Source organism: Pisolithus orientalis (genome assembly GCF_024613125.1).
Source record: "Pisolithus orientalis strain OTSU chromosome Unknown F5J12scaffold_50, whole genome shotgun sequence".
Taxonomy (NCBI): Eukaryota; Fungi; Basidiomycota; class Agaricomycetes; order Boletales; family Pisolithaceae; genus Pisolithus; species Pisolithus orientalis.
In genome coordinates, this window is record NW_026260831.1 from 140,039 (window position 1) to 159,301 (window position 19,263).

At 49.9% G+C, this 19,263-nt stretch overlaps 7 protein-coding genes across 7 annotated transcripts; 4 read left to right on the forward strand and 3 right to left on the reverse strand.

The window, feature by feature from the left end:
* Positions 1 to 30: 30 nt before the first annotated feature.
* F5J12DRAFT_859962 (replication factor RFC1 C terminal domain-containing protein) lies at positions 31 to 4,511 on the reverse strand. The gene is made up of 20 exons (XM_051746833.1): positions 4,397 to 4,511; positions 4,275 to 4,332; positions 4,173 to 4,225; positions 3,534 to 4,108; positions 3,293 to 3,463; positions 2,888 to 3,205; positions 2,692 to 2,808; positions 2,456 to 2,642; positions 2,338 to 2,391; positions 2,158 to 2,283; positions 1,986 to 2,071; positions 1,861 to 1,908; positions 1,610 to 1,747; positions 1,376 to 1,532; positions 1,172 to 1,308; positions 992 to 1,111; positions 725 to 887; positions 521 to 669; positions 345 to 453; positions 31 to 278 (listed from the first exon to the last, which is right to left on the reverse strand). Exons 1-20 carry the CDS (start codon positions 4,493 to 4,495, stop codon positions 144 to 146), a joined length of 3,000 nt encoding a protein of 999 aa, XP_051595685.1. The 5' UTR covers positions 4,496 to 4,511; the 3' UTR covers positions 31 to 143.
* Positions 4,512 to 4,552: 41 nt separating this feature from the next.
* On the forward strand, positions 4,553 to 6,192 carry F5J12DRAFT_859972 (uncharacterized protein). Its single transcript, XM_051746834.1, has 4 exons — positions 4,553 to 4,798; positions 4,849 to 4,885; positions 4,946 to 5,636; positions 5,702 to 6,192. The coding sequence occupies exons 1-4, from the start codon at positions 4,584 to 4,586 to the stop codon at positions 6,100 to 6,102; spliced, it is 1,344 nt and encodes a 447-aa protein (XP_051595686.1). The 5' UTR covers positions 4,553 to 4,583; the 3' UTR covers positions 6,103 to 6,192.
* A 596-nt stretch (positions 6,193 to 6,788) lies between these two features.
* F5J12DRAFT_859987 (uncharacterized protein) lies at positions 6,789 to 8,805 on the forward strand (the record flags this gene model as incomplete). Its single annotated transcript, XM_051746835.1, has 6 exons — positions 6,789 to 7,020; positions 7,080 to 7,135; positions 7,188 to 7,792; positions 7,848 to 8,383; positions 8,427 to 8,459; positions 8,512 to 8,805. The coding sequence occupies exons 3-6, from the start codon at positions 7,225 to 7,227 to the stop codon at positions 8,803 to 8,805; spliced, it is 1,431 nt and encodes a 476-aa protein (XP_051595687.1). The 5' UTR covers positions 6,789 to 7,020; positions 7,080 to 7,135; positions 7,188 to 7,224.
* A 2,187-nt stretch (positions 8,806 to 10,992) lies between these two features.
* On the reverse strand, positions 10,993 to 12,208 carry F5J12DRAFT_457910 (uncharacterized protein). Its single transcript, XM_051739535.1, has 4 exons — positions 12,192 to 12,208; positions 11,790 to 12,128; positions 11,326 to 11,738; positions 10,993 to 11,268 (listed from the first exon to the last, which is right to left on the reverse strand). The coding sequence occupies exons 2-4, from the start codon at positions 12,055 to 12,057 to the stop codon at positions 11,218 to 11,220; spliced, it is 732 nt and encodes a 243-aa protein (XP_051595688.1). The 5' UTR covers positions 12,058 to 12,128; positions 12,192 to 12,208; the 3' UTR covers positions 10,993 to 11,217.
* A 681-nt stretch (positions 12,209 to 12,889) lies between these two features.
* Positions 12,890 to 14,250, forward strand: F5J12DRAFT_860002 (uncharacterized protein). Its single transcript, XM_051746836.1, has 5 exons — positions 12,890 to 12,953; positions 13,010 to 13,275; positions 13,322 to 13,402; positions 13,448 to 13,859; positions 13,917 to 14,250. Exons 2-5 carry the CDS (start codon positions 13,020 to 13,022, stop codon positions 13,918 to 13,920), a joined length of 753 nt encoding a protein of 250 aa, XP_051595689.1. The 5' UTR covers positions 12,890 to 12,953; positions 13,010 to 13,019; the 3' UTR covers positions 13,921 to 14,250.
* Positions 14,251 to 15,243: 993 nt separating this feature from the next.
* F5J12DRAFT_907406 (cytochrome c/c1 heme-lyase) lies at positions 15,244 to 16,147 on the reverse strand (the record flags this gene model as incomplete). Its single annotated transcript, XM_051748935.1, has 3 exons — positions 15,244 to 15,484; positions 15,541 to 15,651; positions 15,708 to 16,147. The coding sequence occupies 3 exons, from the start codon at positions 16,145 to 16,147 to the stop codon at positions 15,244 to 15,246; spliced, it is 792 nt and encodes a 263-aa protein (XP_051595690.1).
* Positions 16,148 to 16,226: 79 nt separating this feature from the next.
* F5J12DRAFT_922665 (uncharacterized protein) lies at positions 16,227 to 18,471 on the forward strand. Its single transcript, XM_051749322.1, has 7 exons — positions 16,227 to 16,678; positions 16,752 to 16,883; positions 16,953 to 17,179; positions 17,250 to 17,592; positions 17,642 to 17,731; positions 17,788 to 17,997; positions 18,072 to 18,471. The coding sequence occupies exons 1-7, from the start codon at positions 16,340 to 16,342 to the stop codon at positions 18,102 to 18,104; spliced, it is 1,374 nt and encodes a 457-aa protein (XP_051595691.1). The 5' UTR covers positions 16,227 to 16,339; the 3' UTR covers positions 18,105 to 18,471.
* Positions 18,472 to 19,263: the final 792 nt, after the last annotated feature.

A 19,263-nucleotide genomic window follows, 5' to 3' on the forward strand; every position in this document is an offset into this window, starting at 1 on the left:
TCAGAGCCACTGCTCGGCACCTCTGAAAGGCTCGTGAGATCATAATACTTACCCCGAAGTCAAAGCTACAGAAGTGCAACTTGTATTTAGTGGATGAGCATGATTACTATTGCTGTAAAACTGACATATGTATCCTATCCCCCTCACCGCTTCGCTTTGCCCTTCCCCCGAGTAGCCTTCTTCGACTTATTCACGATAAGCTTATCACCTCCAATGTCTGGATCCTCACTTGGTTTCTTCGCCTCTTCATCTGAAGCATCAGCTAGCTCGTCGTCCATCTGAAATACATAAATCATCTCACGTCTTCAAAAATGATAGGAAAGACACGAGTGTATAACACGTACCTCGAATGCCTCCTCGAGGTCCGGCACGGCTCCACCGGAAATCTTCTTGGCAGCTTTACCCAGATCCACCGCTTTATGAAATGCAATAGGATGCTCTCCCGCGTTGTACCTGTCCACAACAACAACAGCCATCAGTAAAGCATAGACATGGTCCAAACGAGGGCAGTACGACCTACCGTTTCGTGAATGCTGTCTTTGTTGCAGTAGGAATCTTCTTCAACACATCGTCCTTGTTCTCATCTACTCCGAGCTCAACTATGGTATCCCAATCCTCCCTGGTCAAATAATATTCATCCATCCGTTCGATCACATTGTCCACGGCATCCTGCATGAACCCTTTTCAGGACGTGTTACACCATCAATATGACGCAAAAGCTCACCGATCCATCCGTAACGAGCGGTTTGACAAGGTAAGGGAGAAGCGCAGGTACATACGATTGTCGTATCTCGACTTTGTCCCCCGAAACCTTGAGTCTCATCCGGGCTTGAATATCACCCAATTGACGCCCGAGTTTGTTTTGTTTCGAGTTCTGACCTAGCCATCTGCCAATAACAATAGTTTATAAGCCGGATACTCGCTACACCACAGCCCACACAACCAGCGTGCGTGGCAGCGGAACGAACGAGGCAATGAAAAAAAGACGTACTGAGGGAACGACATCGCACTCGGGCCACCATACCCCATGCCACCTCCATACACGAACGATGCAGGCCGAACGGTAGAACACACGGCATGCAACGGCATCAACGACCAATGTTGTTCCGGCCTTCGCCACCCGCGTCAGCGCGACTTCGAGTAGATCCATGCTAAAAGAAATCCAACGCACCCATGTATGAGGACGTCCACGAGATCCGAGTCTGAGATCGACGACGCAGCCTTATCCATCAACTGTAATTGCTTCAACGCCTTCGGAGGACCCTCCAGATCTCGCACTCTCGCAGGCTGGGTCTTGAGATAATTTTCCTAGTCCTCTCCTCAGCAAACCCTAACAGAGGCACAGGCCAGCGCCACCGGCGAACGAATCACATACCTGTATGAATAACGGCACGAAGGAATGATCATGGAAATACAATTCCATCTTATCGTTCAACGTCTCCCTCGAGGTCCTCGAGAACAGATAGGGACCGAGCATTTTATTCGTCACGTCGAATGGGGTCAGGATCGTATATTTTTCGTTCATTTTCGCACTGTACCCAAAGTCGTTCTCATTAGTATCGCCTCTCACACAACGCCTACCAGCACAAGGCAAGGAAGAACTACGCACAGGTCCTTGCCTTCATCAAAGGTCATTGTATCACTCGACAACCGCCACGTCGACAACATATTCAAAATTTGTCTTATATCCGACTGAGCGCCTTCGATGAGCTGATCGACAACGTTGGCAGGAATCTGCATCTTTTCCCTATCGCGCGCGTTAGCGAGAGGTCAATACATACGTCGGGACATGTCAGCGTTAGAATAACGCTCATCTGCCTCGCATTCAAACAGAAAGGAGAGAAATAAGTGTGTACTCACTTGTACGCAATTGTCAACATCCTCGACCGCACAGCGCCAGCGTCTGGTCTGTCGAATAGATTAGATACCCGAGTTACCCATCCATGTTACACCAACATGTGGTCCAACAAGAGTGAACGACTCACTTCCTAAATGGCAACTTGCACGTCGTGTGCATTAATGGTTTCAACTTTTGCGCGCCTCCGTCGTTGGCGATACATATGATGGGGATCTATACGCTTCGGCGTCAGTGCATTTTCCAAAAGAAGGGGAACGAGAAGACACGGGAAAGACCAACGAACAGACGAAGACACTTACCCTAGTCTTCTTAATCAAGGCATTCAATGCACCCACGCCACCTCTATCACCCGCCGACATCCCATCCACCTCGTCCATAATGAGGCACGTCCGGTCCGTGACGGTCACACCAAGCGCATTGGTCGTCTTCATACATCACTCGTCGGCACCGAAGACGTAGCAGAAAGCGCGCGAACGTACCTCTTTTCCGGCCATCCATCCGTCTAGCGAGAGATTGTTAATACTCATTCCTTCCTATCCCCAAATCGCTCAGTTCCCCCCGGACACAAAGTACAGGGAAATGAGAATGGCGACGAACCTCGACAAGCTTCTTACTCCTCGTATCGCTCGCATTCATCTCGATGGGCGTAAAACCCTCCGCCTTGGCACACAAATGGGCAGAAGTAGTTTTTCCTATTCCTGGGGGGCCAGTTATTAGGACGGCGCGGTAAACGTTCATACCATTCTTTCCGGGTTTCTTGAAGTTAGATTTGAGGTTTGATGGCCTGTAGCCACGTTAGAATAAGCCTAGAAAGAAGGGAAAGGAGTGCAAACCAATCTTGTAACCACTGCCGCAATTTCTCTACCTGCCCTTTGTTCCCGCATATCTCTTTCAAAGTCTTCGGCGCATACCTGGTAGTCCATAGCTGGGTTGACATATCTGGTGTCGACCTGGGGTGCACGAATCGTGATTAGCATCCATCACCTCGCGTGCGACAAGTCCATGTTATTTCAAAGGAAGAAAACTCACCTCCCAAGTTGTCCCCCTGGTGCCTTGCCTTTCTTAGCCTCTTTGATCTCTCTTTTCTCCATCTCCCTCGCCGCACTTCGAATTGCCTCCTCGTCCCGCTCCATCTTCTTCCTAAACTTCTCATCCAGTCCCGCACCTTTGGCACTCGCACCACTCTCCATCCCACTCGGCCCCACACGCGTCCCAATAAGCTCGAGGAACTCATCCTCCGAAAGCGTCCGCAATCCATGTTTCTTGATCGCTGCTAACTTGGAGGGACCTGCGTCTTCGCCCAACACGACGTACGAAGTCTTAGAAGAGGGTTGCAGTGTGACACGTCTGTGCCCAACAAATAACCGCATGTCAGCTGAGAAACGAGCCAGATACAAGGAGAGGCGGACAACAAAAGGAGAAAACACAACCTACCCCCCGAAACGTTTTGCAAGGTCCACGGCTTCCTGTCTCGAAAAACTAGTTAATTCACCAGTAAATACGAATGATAGACCGAGAAGGCAGTCTTGAGTTTTCGGTTCCGGGATAGGCTTTGATCCAGGAGCTTTCGGACCCGCTAGTTTGGCGGCTTTGGCAGCTGCCCAGCTAGATGAGGTTTTTAAATCACATAACACGCTATAATTTTGGCTCTTGAAAGAAAGAAGGCAAGACTTACTTAAATTTAGAGGTCGTTGCTGCGAGTTCGGGTTCGGCCGTTGCAGCTGGAATGGTCTTTGAAGCCGCATTCTGCTCCTCTGTTTGGATTGGGGGAGGAGGTTTCTTAGAAGGGGATTTGGTATTCATTGTTGGCGAAAGATTCGTCTTTCCTGATGGCGCCTTCGCCCTGTTGACTCTCTTCTTCTTTGGGACCTCTTCCTCCTCCTCCGCATCATCAAACGCGTCGTCCTCGTCCTCGTCATCGCTTACAACAAAATCGTCATCTGCAGGTTTGGAACGCCGCGGGGCTGATGGTCGACGCCCACCAGCGGATGCCTTAACAGTAGCAGCTGCAACCTTTCTCGAAGACGACGCCACTTGGGCTTTTTTCTTCGTTCGAGGAGGCGAAATCTCCTTCTCCGTCATATGGTCATCTTCGTCGGACGAAACCACTCGTTTTCGTTTCGACGACGCTGCCTTCGGAGTCGTTCTGGAGGCGGACGCGGAAGTGCGTTTTCCGATAGGAGCGTGTTCTTCTTCGTCACTGTCGACGAGCATCGCCTGCTCGGACCTGGTCATCGATATATTATTTGGCTGAAAGTGCATCAGGGAGTTAGAGTATGATAGGAAGCTGTACGAGGGAAAGAGAGGGATGTACTTGGACGGCTTTCGTACTGGCTTTGACCTTGGAAGGATTGGCTCCATTGTCAGCTGTATGGCTGTATGTAAGCCGCGATCCTATGAAATCAGTGATACGCACTTATTTCGATGGGGTCTTCCTTGGCAGACCCATGTCCGGGTTTTATTGCCGCGGTTGACTTGAGTAGTGGTGGAATTGATTAACCGGCCAGTGGCCACACCACGCAACGAAACAAAACACACCTTTTGCGGTTGCTTCTGAGCAGACCCCGGTGCCCCACCAGCGAAAAAAGAACGCAAGTCCTTACCGGCTTGTTTCGTCGTGCTCGACTTAGGTGGCATCGCTGTGGCCGTGAGCAAGTAGCGGAAATATCACCGTCACGTCATGTCACACCGTGTATGTCACGCTGTCACACCGCGTCTTTGCTTTATGAGAGTCCTGACATTGGCAGAGGCGGCGACGCCGACACCGGCGACTGCGACGAACACGTCGACGACGGGGATGACCGGCACGACGGAGACAGACCGGGCCGATTGTTTCCCGACGGTGACGCTGGACACGGAGAGGGTCACTCACGACCTCGCTGCAAGACTCGCAACGACTTTCCTTGCCCACGTCCTCTTCCTCAAAAATCAGATACCCTTGTCAGTTCCATTCAAACCTACTGACAAACAGGGCTCATATCTACTTACAGCCCTGTCGCTCAACTGGCACGCATACCAGACAAAGACGTGAGTTCCCCCTCGTTCAGCTTCATCTAAAGTTAAGTGGCAAGATCACCACACGCACAGACGCGTTCTCGAGCTGCGAAGAAACGACAGCAACTCCTCAATTCATTCGACACCCTCACCTCGCATCTGTACACCACCTTCGTCGCCTTGTCGACATCTCTTGCCCTCCGACGCAAAGCATGTCATGTAGATACAACTGAGATATCAAGAAAAACAGATATTGATAAAGTATTCCTAGCCATCGTATTAGGTCCCACGATTGGCACTGCAAAATCTCGCCTTATTATGGGGATTGATGGCTTCGAGGTCAAAGTATGGGGGTTAAGAGACGACGTCACCCGCTCCCCTATGTCAGCAAAGACAGTCGAGTGCTCGCACATGGAACACGACGACGAGTCAGAGGAATCCGACAACCATGAGTCGGAAGGAGAAGATGTAGAGACAGACGACTCTACCGAATCTCCATACGAGACTGGCGAGGAGAGTACAGAGGACCAACCCTCTTCGGAAGATGGAGAAGAAGACAGCTCAGGCGAAGAACCGCCACCACCCTCCAGAAGTCCATCTCCATCTCCCACTTCGTCTCCACCACCCCCACCACTAGCACCACCCCTAGAACATGCGGCTCTCCCCCGACGCCACGAAGAGACTGACGACACCCTCCTCCGTACAGCCGAACGTCTCCTCTCGTTCACCCTTGCAAAGGCATGCGCAGAGGATGTCCAAGGTCAAGGAATTGCTGCCGAACTGCGTATGTTTCTTTCTCGCCTCTTTCGAGTTACTCATCCCATGCACTGATTTATTTCATGTGCATAGCACCCACTAACATCCATATCCTCATCCGCGCACCCCGTCGATTCACACATCCTGCATGGATACCCCGTCAACCGTTTTCGCCGGCTTTGGACGATTTCTTGGACGCATTTTTGGATATGTCTGCGGACAGTAAGGCACCGAAAACCCTTCCGACAACCACCGGGACGGCGGTGGGAAAACAACAACACCGGAAAGGAAATGTCCGGGTCGAGGGTATCTGGGCTCGAGCACGTAGGTCGGGGAGCGGATACCAGTCGAAAGCGCTGGGCGGTGTGAAGGGGATTGAGTCGGAAAGTGAACCACGGATCGATAGAGAAGCTGCTGATGCGGACGTCGATGAACAAGACGAGTTGATCTGGTGGGGTTGGGACGGAAAACTGACAGGGTTTACAGATTGGTAGAGTCAACTCCGTTCTTTGCTTTCCCTCTTTACGATGCATAATTTTGCGCTGTCCTTGCCGCACTCGAGTAGCATTCACCATACATGCACGCATTGCCTACGAACATGAGTGTGTGGCGGTCACCACTACTCTTAGGAATCACCACCGTCCTAGGTGAGTCACGATTCTTATCACCTGAGTCCAGTTGAATCTCGGATGGCCGGCGAGCAGATGTTGTCGTTAGGTTCTCCAATCGAGAGATGGCAACATTGGTAACGTGGGTACCTCAGTCTAGACTGGCCGAACATGTTTCAAGTACACGTTTGAGGGCGACATCCCCCTGACAGGGATAATATGTTCTTGATATTGATCCCCGTAGATACATCCCCTGCATCACACTGACTCGCCACATTTTCCTTGCTGTACGAGTTGACGTGTTTGAAATTCACGGTTGTGGCCCCCGATATAGTCCTTCCTATTGCAGGTCCTCAGCGTAAGCTTCAGAATCACTACCTGTAACTTCGCAGACATTTCAAGTATTTACCTTGAGGGCTAGTTCTATTATTTAGTGGCTCTTCTTGATCGTCAAGATTGCATGCGTCACACTTGTCTTCCGTGGCATACATGCTGCACAACTGTCCCTCGTAGTCTAGTCCGTGTAAATTTATCGCATTGGCACGCCTCCCTTCTGGCTACATTGGCCGACATCTTATACGTTGTACCCGTGGCAAGACATGCTTTCTGATGGGATCGAGCCGTTATTCTAGCCCGCTGCGTGCAATAATAGCGGCCCTAAATAACTTCCTATCGCATACATCTATCAGCAAGATCTCCTCGGAAGGCACTACATGCAGCAGTGATGCGGGCCGCTGGGCATTGGCCTCGAGGCTCTAAGGCAATGCTTCTGTGTGTACAATTTCACAAGCTTAGAAGAGCGGAGCCTGTCCTGTCGAGTCACGACATGCATACAGAAAAAGAACTAGAATGCATGTGCATAGGACTGACCCCGGTGAACCCTCCCGTTCTTTTTTTGGTTTCGTTTCTCGAACGTTGGCCTGCAGACAAGGGTATAAAAGTATGAGATTGGTAAGAGCTCAACTGAGTTACCATGGATGTACAGTCGATCAGTCGATCGATCACCGCATGGCCCACTTACGGACACGGTGCAGCTGTATCGAAAGGCAGGTTGCACGAGTCGCACTCAGAATTACTTACCAGGGTCGATTTTGCGGTGTATTACATGTACCCTTCTATTATGTAATCACACTCGATCTACACGCGTCCTCTCTTTCGGACGTGTCGGTAGACTGTAGGTTTATGGGCAAACTTGACTGTTTCTCTCCGTGCAGGCCAGCTCCTTCCGATATCAAACAGTATAAAGTCGATCCCTCTCAAGACACGGTCATGCCCACCTTAATACACCACCTCTTTTTGAGACTCCTCACCAGTCTTGGAATGGCTTCACAATTCCGAACTCCAGTGGATGGTCTATTCGAAGATCAGATGTCCCACTTCACCACCAGCTGGTGGGAGCGTGTTATCCGAGGAGACGATAACGCAGCACGATGTTACGTTGAGAAGGTCTGCTGGCACAAGCAATCTTCTACTGTGCAACATGAGTTCCTTCAATTCGATATACTGTCTATGGATGGACGCTACAAGTCAACCGTCGTAGCTGAGCGGGGAAAGGATCGTACCAATTCAGATAGAAGTACCTCTGCCATTCTGTGTTCATTTAAATCACTGACGACAATATGGATGCGCAGCGCGAGAGTTTGCCACGCGCTCTCCCCCTACAGACACTACCGTTACTGCGAACCCTCCCACTTTCGCGGACCCTACTGCTACTGAAAACTTCCCAGCGGTTGTGATTCCCGCCTCTCCTGCGAATGTTACCCCTTCTGCGGACTCCACCGCACCAGGTCACAACGGTAACATTTTGTCTTCATTAGGTTCAAGTAAACCATCCATTGAAGCGGATGACGCCGTGTATTCCGCGGCGTTCGGCAGTCCAGGTGCCATTAAATTGGCCGTGAAATGTACCGCCGCAATTTGTCTTCGTACGCTGACGTTCCCCAAAGGCAGTGTTCGACCATCTGCCCATGAATTGTCGACGCTGCTCGCTGTGACATCGAATCACATACTGGTATACAATTTGATGGAAAGCCAGTGTTACTGGTTCTCCGAGACGGTTTTTAAGGCACTCAAGCGCCTATTTCCGCTCGCGAGGGAAGATATCCAGTCGGATCGAGCGGGGAGATGGCGTGGTGTGGCGATACCAACTGCTGAGAGTGTAGAAACGGTTTGTGCTGAATATCGTGCAAGAAACACTTTGTTTGCTGGAGGAAGCTGAACGAAAACGACGAACTGGGCAGCAGGTACATAGATGTTCTCTTTTCCTATGCAGAGCTGATATGAATCCAAATGCAGATTGTGGAGGAGCGTGATCAGGCTTTGGCAGAGCGAGATGCTACGGCAGAAGCTTTGGCGGCACGGGATCGCGCTATGGCAGAAGCTTTGGCAGAGCGAGATCGGGCTATGGCAGAACGAGATCGGGCTTTAGCACAAGCTGCAGAGCGAGATCGGGCTATGGCAGAACGAGATCGGGCTTTAGCACAAGCTGCAGAGCAGAGTCGGGCTATGGCAGAAGCTCTGGCGAAGCAAGCACAATTGGAGGAGCAACTTAGTCGGATGAGGGAAGGAGCGGCAGGCATCAGGCAATGAGTGCATTGGATCAGACATTGCCATGGCCTGTCTCGGTACTTGGCAGATTTATGTTGATCCGGAATTCGACTCGACTGCATATGTAGTTACAATTCAACCTTATTGCAGGACGTGGTGAGAGACGTAAATGAGAACTTTGAGTCGTGAGTCTGAGTTTCACTTGTATGTAGCTATCCCATTGGTAGGCACGAGTGGCGAGGTAGATTCATATTAACATGGCAGGAAGGGCCTGAATAAGGCGCCAGGGTTGACCTCGACGCCCTCCCAGCAGTTCGCCAACCCCAAGTCCTTCACCGTCCACCCCTCGACGAGTCGAGTGGCAACCCATGAAAAGTCCGAGTCGTCGTTCATCGAGTTGCAATTTAGAAAAATCCCACAAATCTTCTCAGAAGACAACTACAACTTCGCAAACCGTAATCTGGAATGAGGGCGCGCCCTAGGACGTCCTTCGACTCGAAAGAAGCGCGAGATGGGTTGCTCCCGGGCACATAAGTTGCCATATAAATGGGAGAGGGTAGGACGAAATCCGTACACCAGGTTCAAATAAAGGATGCAAAACATGCTCTCAGACAACAAATGCAAGGTGTGATAATGCTCTCCCGACCATCCGTGATGCCAAAAGCATCTGCATTCAGCTCAACCGCACAGAAAACCTCGGTAGATTCAGGAAAAGAAAATCCGCATCCGGGTGGACTGCAAAGAAAATATAGAGCTCTCGAATCGTATCCACCTTGAATCGAGACTGTACTCAGTAGGCAAGTGATGAATTATTAACAGGTATGTCATTGGTCCTACCGATCAGCAGCAGTGAAATGTGTTCATTCAATCAACTTTCGGTATATTCCACGTACGACAGCCTTGGAATAAAGCCAGAGGATACTTGCCAAATGGGCCGTCCATCGCTGGTCTGAGACGTCTGCTTAGTGTACGGAGGGTTCGTCTATTGGCGAGGCCGAAGACTCGAAGAATGTCGTCGACTTGAAGACAGTGATGCTGCATGGTACGTGAGCATGACAGGCGAAGCTGCTGGCACCCCATCCCGAAAAACGAACATGTGCCTGTCCCTGCAAAATGCTTCATTTCACATGTGCGCTAATAAAAACCGCCCACCCGGCCGATACAAAAGTCGATACCCATTAGAATGAAAACCGGCAATGAAAGGTATAAAGAATCTCCACAGCCAAGGGGTTCTGTCGTATTCCACCGTACCGACATATTCAAAGTACTCCGGATAAAGCCAGCCCACTCACAATCACAAAGCCACACAGTGCTCTCTTCCCGGATGACGATGTTTCGCATATGGATATCCTAACGAGTAAATACCAGGGACAGGCAGGAATGGTCGAATGGAAACTCGTTAGGGTGGGGTCCGGTGAATTTGAATCGTTTGGAAACGGCGGACCTGCTGTTGAACCACTCCGTCAAGTCGGAGTAAGATGTGAAAGGGCCAGCGCCCCGCTCCGTGAACTATCGCCCCTTGCAGCGAAGCGGGACTTCACCCACAGGTCCTGAAATTTCAACAAGCCTTCCGCGAATTTTCCACAGTTGTCGTATGTATCCACGGGGGGCCCATGTAATGTGAAGCTTCCGCCATAAGCTCAGGGTTGCTCCCGGAAGAAGTGGGTTTAAGTGGAGGAAGGTGGGATACAATCGATATACTAGGTCCAAAGCAAAGGACAGGGAGACGCGCTCTCATACGGCGAATAAGAGGTATGTTGATGCTCTCCTTGCTATCTGTGATGCCACAAGTACCTGTACATGACGCTCGGAAAACGCCTGTAAATTCAGAAATTCTAGAAGTCCCAAGTTATGTCTAGTTAGATTAAGAGGACAAGATGTAGTTTAAATTTATGCGATAGTCAGGTGGTTTCCTGAACAACGGACCGCCGAGCGATGAATTGCTAGAGATGACGGCAGTCCTACCATCAGGTAGCAGCAAGATGCGTTGATTCAATCGATTATTGGTATATTCCGCACAAGGCAACTTCGCCTCAACGAGGGACATAACGCCAGAAAGTGCCTGCCAAATGCTGTCCGTCGTTCGTTCGTGAAGCGCGCTATAAGTCTCGCACACTCACCTGGGCCAAACCGTACGGTACTGTTCCTGCACCAGAACATTCGAGCACAATACTGAGAAAAGTTGCAGTGATTTGGAACATAACATTGGTAGTAGCAAGATGTCTAACTTCAATTGTTCCCCAACCAGGCCATCAGCAAATCCTGATTTTATTCAACGTTACTAATTGTCGCTTAACACTACATATCCGTTCAAGCAGGCAAGCAGCCTATACTTGGACAAGTAAATCCTTATGACGAACATTAACTTTTGTTACGACGTTTATGTCTGCATCCGGCCTATGCCTTCAATGCAACACATTACATCATATTGTAATATGTTTCCTGCTCGATGACTTAACAGTGGGTGGGGTCTGCTGGCCCATGATATACCCCACCATATATTTCCTAAATCCAGACTCATGTTGAGCACAAATTTATACAGAAAAGAAAACATCTGCATACCTGTTGTTTCTCTTCATATGTAGTACAAACCATGTCTACAACACTAGCAAATGGTATTGGCAAACCATAGCATGTTCCTTTTTGCTTCGAATGAATATCTTCTTCTGCCTTTGCACCCGGAAATAGGCGCACGAGTGCCTTGAAACCTGTCGCAGAAAACCAGTAACACTGGCTGGCCAACAAATGGTACTTTTCCTTGACTGTCGACATCGCAACAAGCAGCATTGCCAATTGGTGGGCAGATGGTCCATTGCCGTCAGGGAATGTTAGACTATGAAGACGGATCGCACGAGCAGGAGCACATCTCCCGTCTATACCAGTGGCACCTGTGGTGCCGAGCGTTGCGGCAAATACCATGTCTGCCGCAACCCTGTCCGAGGTTGATCTAGATGAAAATGGTGAAGGACTCGCGGCTGCAGTATCGTCAGTGGTTTGCGTAAATGAACATACAAAGGGAGAAGTACTTCTATCCGACTTACCCGGTTGACCATCAACTTTACCCCGCTCAGCTATGACGGTTGACCAGTGGCGTCCATCTGGAGAGCTTATGTAGAAATGAAGGAACTCGTGTTGCACGCCGGAACGTTCCTTATACCAGGTGACACTGTACACGAAACAATCCGATCTCCAATACATTAGAGCCTCCCATGATCTGGTGTCGTTATTGCTCCCTTCATCTGTGAATAGACCAGGGATGCATGGTGGTGGTGGGTTGACTGTTTGCGAAGGCATCCCAAGGACACTGAGCAGTCTCAAGAAGAAGTGTCAGATTATGATAGACACGACCATCTTGCGAGGGTTCGCTTAATATATCAGGGGGATATCAGCCAATAGGGGTGCGTGCCAATGCAACGGAGAAGGTTTACCGGGGCTGGAATAGGAGGGATTCTTCCGTGTCACACATGCTACACAATAGTTTGTGCAGCATGTATGCCATGGAAGACAAATGTGACACTGTGATGGGGGACGTACCTATTGCCCACGGGGATCAATATCAAAAAAAAAAAACCCTATCATGGGATGTCCACAGAAGAATTCCTCCGAATCCAGTCTTGGTAAATCTTTTTCGTTACATTGGCACGTATGCTTATTGGCTGATATCTTATCCATCTACGCTGTGACTGCCGCAAGACATGCTTTTTAATAGAATCGGGTCACTATTCTATTAGCCTGCTGTGTACGGCCGCATTCACATCAGACCGAGGCAGGCTAAACCAGAGACTGCAGATTGGAAAGTAGATAGTCCGTAACTTTAGCATCTACTTGGATCACGAGGAAAAGAGCTGATATAAAACTTACTGGATACTCGGGAGTCAGCGGGCGAGCGATGAATCGTTCGGGACCGATGTAGTTAGTGCGTCAGGCAGCAGGAGGACCAATAATCGATTCATGGACGAACGGGCATATTCATATTTCGCACATAACGAGGCCAGAGAGTGCCTGCCAAATGCCATCCCATGAAGTGCGCAGTATACCTGGCTAGCTTTGTAAGTAGCATCATGGGGTTTGTTGATTTAGTAATTACATCCTGTGTGAATTATGTTATGTAATGACATGCGGACGTCGTCTTGCCTTCCTTGACCTTCTTCTTCCTCCAAGGCCTTGCAGGTCGCTCTAATATATCGAAGGTAATCCCTCTCAACATGCCCACCACAAGTCACCACTTCTTCTTGAGGCTCCTCAGTAGTTTTGGAATGGCTCCGCAAACACCAACACGAGTCAGTGGTCTATTCCAAGATACACTGGCGATTTGTGACACCAGGTCGTGGGAGAGTATAATTCGAGGTGATGATAACGCATCACGGTGTTTGGTGGACAAGGTCACCTGGTACAAGCAATCTTCTACTGTGCAGCACGAGTTCCTTCAATTCATCATATGGTCTGAGGATGGACGCCACGCGTCAATCGTTCTAGCTGAGCCGGGTATGTTTCGTGTTAAATCAGACAGAAGTAATCTCCCTTTATTTGTCCATTTAAACCACTGACAATACTACAGGACAAGAGTCTGTCGCGCAACCCGGCACTATCAGCACTGCTAGTGCAACCCCCCCTGCTTCCGCGAGCCCAACCACAGCAGGTCAGAATAGTAACATTTTGTGTTCATTGTGCTCACGTATTTCAGATATTGATGGCGCGATAGACACGGTATATGCCGCAACGTTCGGCAGTGGAGCTGCCACCGGCTTAGTCGTGAAATGTAGTGGCGCAACTACTCTTCGTACACTAACATTCCCCGTTGGCAGTACTCGACCATCTGCCCATGAACTGGCAACGCTACTTGTTGTGACGTCGGATAACAAGTCAAGGTACAATGTGATGGGCAGCCAGTGCTGCGGGTTTGCCGAGACAGCTTTCGAGGCACTAAAGCGCCTATTTCCGGATGCAAGGGAAGATATCCAGTCGAGGCGAACAGTAACGGGGTATGATGCGCCGATACCAATTGCTGACCGTGTGGATGCGGTTTGTACTGCGTATCGTAAAAGAAACACATTTTTAGTGGAGGAAGCCAATAGAGACGGTGAACTGAGCAAGAGGTATGTAAATCTTTTCTTTTCTGTGAACATTTGTGTTCAACACGACTCTGGATTTAGGTAGCGGTAGAGCGGGATCGAGCTTTAGTGGAAGCTTTTGCAAGGCGAGCCCAATTGGAGAAGTAACTCAACCGGAGGGAAGGCACTAGAGAAAGAGTGGTGGGTTCAGGGAATGAGCACGACATGTGGGGGCCATGTGGCCCATGTTAGTACCTTGCAGGCTTATGCTAATCCCAAATTCGACGCCGAATGTATTGAAGTACATATGTAGTTACAATTCAACCTCTGTTACGGTGAAAGCATTATAATCCATGGTTATGAAATGAGAACTTTAAAGTCATGAGTCTGAGTTGCACTGTAACTATTCCACAGCGAGACACAAGCGACAAGGTAGCATACTCTTTTGTCATTGCAGGAGGGGCCGGAATAAAATAAAGTTCCAAACGATATCTAGGGTTGTCTGAGCGGGTCGCCTGCCAGCGTTCCACACACTTTTTGGCACATCAACTCCTCGAAGTAGGAAACCACGCGAAGTTCGAGTTGTCGCATATCCGAGTTCGCAATACAAGACGTGCACTCAGACGGTGAATGCAAAGTATGATGATGCTCTCCCTGTACGCTCGGAGAACCCCTGTAAAGTCAGGCAAAGAAGTTCCGCGCCAGGGGGACCACAAAGGAATTGTAGAGCCTCAAGCCGTATCAGTTCAAGATGTAGTTTACAACTTACGCAGTGGTTAGGTGGTTTGCTGAACAACGGACTGCCGAGTAATGAGTTGCTAGGGATGCCGTCAGTCCTACCATCACGGAACAGCGGTATAACTTTGTCACGTGTGTTCGCCAATGATGCATTCATTCAATCGATTATTGGCGTATTCCGCACACGAGAACTTTGCACCAACGAGGGGCATGAAGTCAGAGAGTGCCTACCAAATGCCGTCCGTCATCGGTTCGTGAAGGGCGCGATGCGTCCTGGTTGATGAACGCAAGGTCCGTCGACTGAAAAGACCGAAGACTTGGAGGATGTTGCCGCCTTGAAGGGATGCCACTGTTCAACTACGCATAAGGCAATCTGTTATGACGGTTAACAATCACGACCCTCCCGGGGCGTAGGATGCGCGTTCATTTTTATCAATAAAGGGCTTTGCTGGTCGGCGCCGCGAGTTATAAATTAGTGAGAGATCTTCCGCGAGGCACACTACGGACACGAAATGAACGACGTACTGTGTGATTTACGCATGGATACCTATTGGAAGCATCCACTCCTTTCTACTCTCGCACACTTACCTGAGCCAAACCACACGATACTTCTCCTGCACCAGAACATTCGAGCACAATACTGAGAAGAGTTGCGGTGATCTGGAACATAACATTGGCAGTAGCAAGAGGTCTAACTTCGGTTGTTCCCCCAACCACGCTCTCGCATGGTTTCCCAGATATCGTTCATCCCAACAGATACGCGCTCGCGGGCGCTCTCGAAACTGTCCAGGGCAGGGCGCACGTCGAGAGCAAATACAGGCTCACCATCTGGAGTAGGTGGGGCAGAATAGTAGTCGATGACATACCGCACCTCTTCGCCCGTCCGAGGTCGACGAACAACCCAATCGTGTCGATCGAATGGTGGCTCGGTACTGCGCAACGTTGTCAGAGACAGAGACAGAGAAACACCGGAGCGGAGCTTGCATACTTGAACCTTGTGGGCAGCAACCACCCCATGAACATCCAAAACTGCGCCTTTGGCGACATTTCTCCCGGCCGCCCCTTGAACCTTGCCAAGTGTGGTTGTTCGTCGCCAGGCCTGTCCAGATCAGTCGATCACCCATATACGCGCATGAAATCGACTAAATCACGAACTGAGCGACACGCTTTTCCCACCTCAACACCTCATTCCAAGCACGCTCATTCAAGAAGTTATGTATGTCTACCATCACCTCGACATGTTCTGTAGGTGTCTCCCACCCTTTCCTCACGAGAGCATTGTAAAATTGTTGAGGAGACGGATATTCCCATGTTTGCGTCTTCCCGTCCTCCGTGCCGCGGGGTATCGATGAGAGTGTCCGATCGGTCGGAAGTGGAGCTGACTGAGAATGAGAATCGAGTGGAGTCTGTGGTAGCGACGGCATCTGGTTGAGAGGGTTGAGTCCTGTCGAAGAGTGTTCAACTAGACATCCTCCGCTAGATTTTGGTGCAGAAGCATGTTGTACTGGACACCCGGAAGTCGATGGATTTGAAGCAGGGTTGGGCTGGTGCATCGGACAGCCTGAACCCGAATTCGAAGGGGTCGACTGGTGCATTGGACATGATGCCGGCGGTGTCGTTGACGGTGGCGACGACGACGCAGACTGTGACTGGCCCATCTGTGATTTGTCTTTGAAAGTCCCAACCGGAAATGAAATTTTCGAGTGCGTCGGGTCGTCACGTGACCACCGACAGTTTCTTTCCGGATGTGACTTTTTTTGACAGGCAGTTAGTCTTGAAAAGCCAGGATGCTGCCCCGTCACTTGCGTAGCTTCGTCGTCGCCCAGCATGCGCGTCTGCCAGCCCGGCTGTCGTCCAAGGCTTTCCCACCGCCGTTCCGGATACCCCCAGCACCGCAGTACTCGTGCTCATCGTTTCCTGCCGGATCCCGCTCGTTTCACGCTTCGTGTCGACGTCGGAACGAAGTTCCCAAGTCTCCGTTCCAGACATTCGTGGAAGTCCTGCGAGAGGAACTGCGCAAGAATCGCGAGTTGCAGGACAACGTCAAGCAGCTCCAGGGAGACGTGGACAAGCTGCAGGACTCGGAGGCGATGAAGCGTGCAAGGGATATGTACGAGCGTGCCAGGGTACGCCGCTCTTTCCTCGTTCTATGACATGCGGAATGTTAAATCATGTGATCGTTATGCTGGTGCCCTGTAGTTGACATCGAGCATTAAAGAGAACCCTCGTTTGAGAGCGGCTGCAGAGGAACTCAAGAAAGCCGGTATTAAAGTTGGCGATGCAGTCTCCGAGGCACTCAAGACGATGGAGGAAAGTGAGATCATGCGAGCGGTTCGTGCCCCCTCACCACACTCTAATTTCTACGTGTTAATCATATTTTCTTGCGATACTTAAATATAGATCTCCCGTGCGACGTCTTCACTATCTAGCACTATCGCTCAAACTACAGAACCAATTCGGAATACTGCCGCCTACAAAACTCTCGCAGAAACTCTCGTCGATGCACTCGACGACTCGGGTTCCGCCAAACACGCTGGGTTTGAGAGCAAAGAAGCCAGGCGCAAACGTCGACAGAGACGCCTGGAGAAGGCCGGTCTTGCTGGTAGACGCGTCGTTGAAAATACAGAGTATGTCTCATCTCGTGTTGTGTTAATTGAGAATACTTGATTTACTATTCGTGCGTACGGGGTAACACAGAGCCGGTCAAGCACTCGTCTCGGTGAAACCTTCACCTCGACAAGAAGCTTGGGAGCAATTCAAATCCACGAATCCGCTCATGCAACAACTCTCGTCCCTCCGCGCTGCCTACCAAGAATCAGAATCACCTCTGATTACCCCGATACGCTCGGTCACTTCTGCGATCGGCTCATGGTTCGAAGAGACCGAAGTAGCACAAGTGACGCGGATGATGAGAGCACTCGACCCGCACTTCTCGAGAGAGGCGTTCGAGAGGGAGCTGAGAGAGTATATCGTTCCCGAAGTTGTAGATGCATATCTCAGCGCAGACAAAGAGGCGTTGACGAAATGGTGTTCTGAGGCGGTGGGTCAAACTATTCGATTTAAGGATGCACCATTCATTTGGTGAACAGATTTACAATGTGCTGTGGGCAACGATGGAACAATACCTTCGTCAGGGACTCATCAGCGATAGCAAGGTCTTGGATATCCGTCAAGTCGACGTAGGTCCCTTCCTCATTCCCGCTTGGTTCATGATATCATAATTATTTATCACCAGGTCTCCGATGCCAAAATTCTGGAGAACGAGGTTCCTGTGTTTGTGGTGACGTTTTCGACACAAGAAATGCTCCTCTTCCGGAACCCTGTCTCGCGTGAAATTGTCATCGGCGCCGAAAACCGTGTCGAGCAATGCGTATACGCTGCTGTCCTAACCCGTGTTGCAGAGGAGATCTCAGACGAGTTGACAGGCGGATGGAAGGTTGTCGAGGTGGGTCTCAAATCTGTCTTTTCACTTCCCTTCCATTTCCATCTCATCCGTTTTTCTTTTTCTCTGTAAAACAGATGGCGCGTAGATCCGCACGGGCATATCTTTAGCCTACCCGTTTCATCCTCTTTCACTCCATCATCATGTTCGTCGTTCAACACCTTCTGCCTATCCAGTTATCATAGACTGTTGCATCCACTACGCACGGTGCGCCCACTTACATAGCCAAGTAGCATAATATCCAGTTCATCGATTGGACTCACTGCACAAATTCACCACTCATACAGTTCTGCGGGTCTTGGACTTATCGTGTTCTGAGCGGTCTCTTCTTCTCGGCCTGTTTATCGCGCTGCGTAAAAGTATTTCGGGTGGTTCAACATAATGAGATACCTTAGGGTCTCGTCGGGGAATAATAATCCTGCGTAAGCTTTGTCAGATATCGCTATAGAGTCACGAAATGAACAACGCAAATTCACGAAGACTTATCACTCACTGTTCGCAGTACAATGATGTGCTGTACTCATTCCAGAATTGAAGGTTTAATAGTCCTTTCACTAACTGTCTTGCCTGACTAATTCATGGGATAGCCGTGCCTCCTGTTTCTCTCTGCCATTCGGAACTCACTGTCGGTAAGAATGTGCACGTAGGGAGCGATAGATAATATTGCTCCCTGAATCAACTGTCCATATAGGCTGGTCCCGCCGCACGCACGCTTGTAGCGCGGAACACGACTTTAGCTCAAACGCCCTGGCCCGGTCGAGCTGACCCAAAACCCACTTCACTATACCTTGAACATTATCGTTTTTCTATTTCATGCGCCTTGGAAACTTCTCCGCACATGTTGTGGTTGATGGCAGTGAGTCAAAAGAATATGAAGTTACCGTAAACAACAGTGGGACACAAGTGACATGTTGGATTGCCTCGGAGACTGGAAAGGTATGCATGCACGCATGTGCAGACATAAGCTTTTTTCAAGTGTTCGATTGATCTTTCGCTGGTGCAGAAGTTTTCTGCAAAGTGGAAACGCCACTCGACCACTCCAAAACATCTAGACAGCAAAGGGGTTTTAACCGTGGATGGCAAAAGATGTGACACCTTCATTTTCGCTAAGGATTCAAGCTCGGATAGTATAACTTTCTCGGCGATATTTCTCGGTGCTGCGAAGGAGAGAGAACTGATGTTCTGTAACCTTCAGCTGACTGGTACATACGTTTCTCTGTTTCAAATCTTCGAGTCTGATTAGCAGCTAAGACGACGAAGTCCTGGTGG

Bases quoted from the DNA above. Each gene is read 5' to 3' on its own strand.
- F5J12DRAFT_860002 (XM_051746836.1), top strand. From the start codon at position 13,020: ATGGCTCCGCAAACACCAACACGAGTCAGTGGTCTATTCCAAGATACA. The intron at 13,276-13,321 runs GTAATCTCCCTT...ACAATACTACAG, and splicing joins TCGTGTTAAATCAGACAGAA to GACAAGAGTCTGTCGCGCAA. The intron at 13,403-13,447 runs GTCAGAATAGTA...CACGTATTTCAG, and splicing joins CGCGAGCCCAACCACAGCAG to ATATTGATGGCGCGATAGAC.
- F5J12DRAFT_859962 (XM_051746833.1), bottom strand. From the start codon at position 4,495: ATGCCACCTAAGTCGAGCACGACGAAACAAGCCGGTAAGGACTTGCGT. The intron at 3,464-3,533 runs GTAAGTCTTGCC...AACCTCATCTAG, and splicing joins GCAACGACCTCTAAATTTAA to CTGGGCAGCTGCCAAAGCCG. The intron at 1,748-1,860 runs GTGAGTACACAC...CGCGCGCGATAG, and splicing joins ATGTTGACAATTGCGTACAA to GGAAAAGATGCAGATTCCTG.
- F5J12DRAFT_457910 (XM_051739535.1), bottom strand. From the start codon at position 12,057: ATGCCTTCGCAAACAGTCAACCCACCACCACCATGCATCCCTGGTCTA. The intron at 11,739-11,789 runs GTACTTCTCCCT...ACGATACTGCAG, and splicing joins ACCGGGTAAGTCGGATAGAA to CCGCGAGTCCTTCACCATTT. The intron at 11,269-11,325 runs GTATGCAGATGT...GTCTGGATTTAG, and splicing joins CATATGAAGAGAAACAACAG to GAAATATATGGTGGGGTATA.
- F5J12DRAFT_922665 (XM_051749322.1), top strand. From the start codon at position 16,340: ATGCTGCCCCGTCACTTGCGTAGCTTCGTCGTCGCCCAGCATGCGCGT. The intron at 17,180-17,249 runs GTATGTCTCATC...GGGGTAACACAG, and splicing joins CGCGTCGTTGAAAATACAGA to AGCCGGTCAAGCACTCGTCT. The intron at 17,998-18,071 runs GTGGGTCTCAAA...TCTGTAAAACAG, and splicing joins GCGGATGGAAGGTTGTCGAG to ATGGCGCGTAGATCCGCACG.
- F5J12DRAFT_859972 (XM_051746834.1), top strand. From the start codon at position 4,584: ATGAGAGTCCTGACATTGGCAGAGGCGGCGACGCCGACACCGGCGACT. The intron at 4,799-4,848 runs GTCAGTTCCATT...ATCTACTTACAG, and splicing joins CTCAAAAATCAGATACCCTT to CCCTGTCGCTCAACTGGCAC. The intron at 4,886-4,945 runs GTGAGTTCCCCC...CCACACGCACAG, and splicing joins CACGCATACCAGACAAAGAC to ACGCGTTCTCGAGCTGCGAA.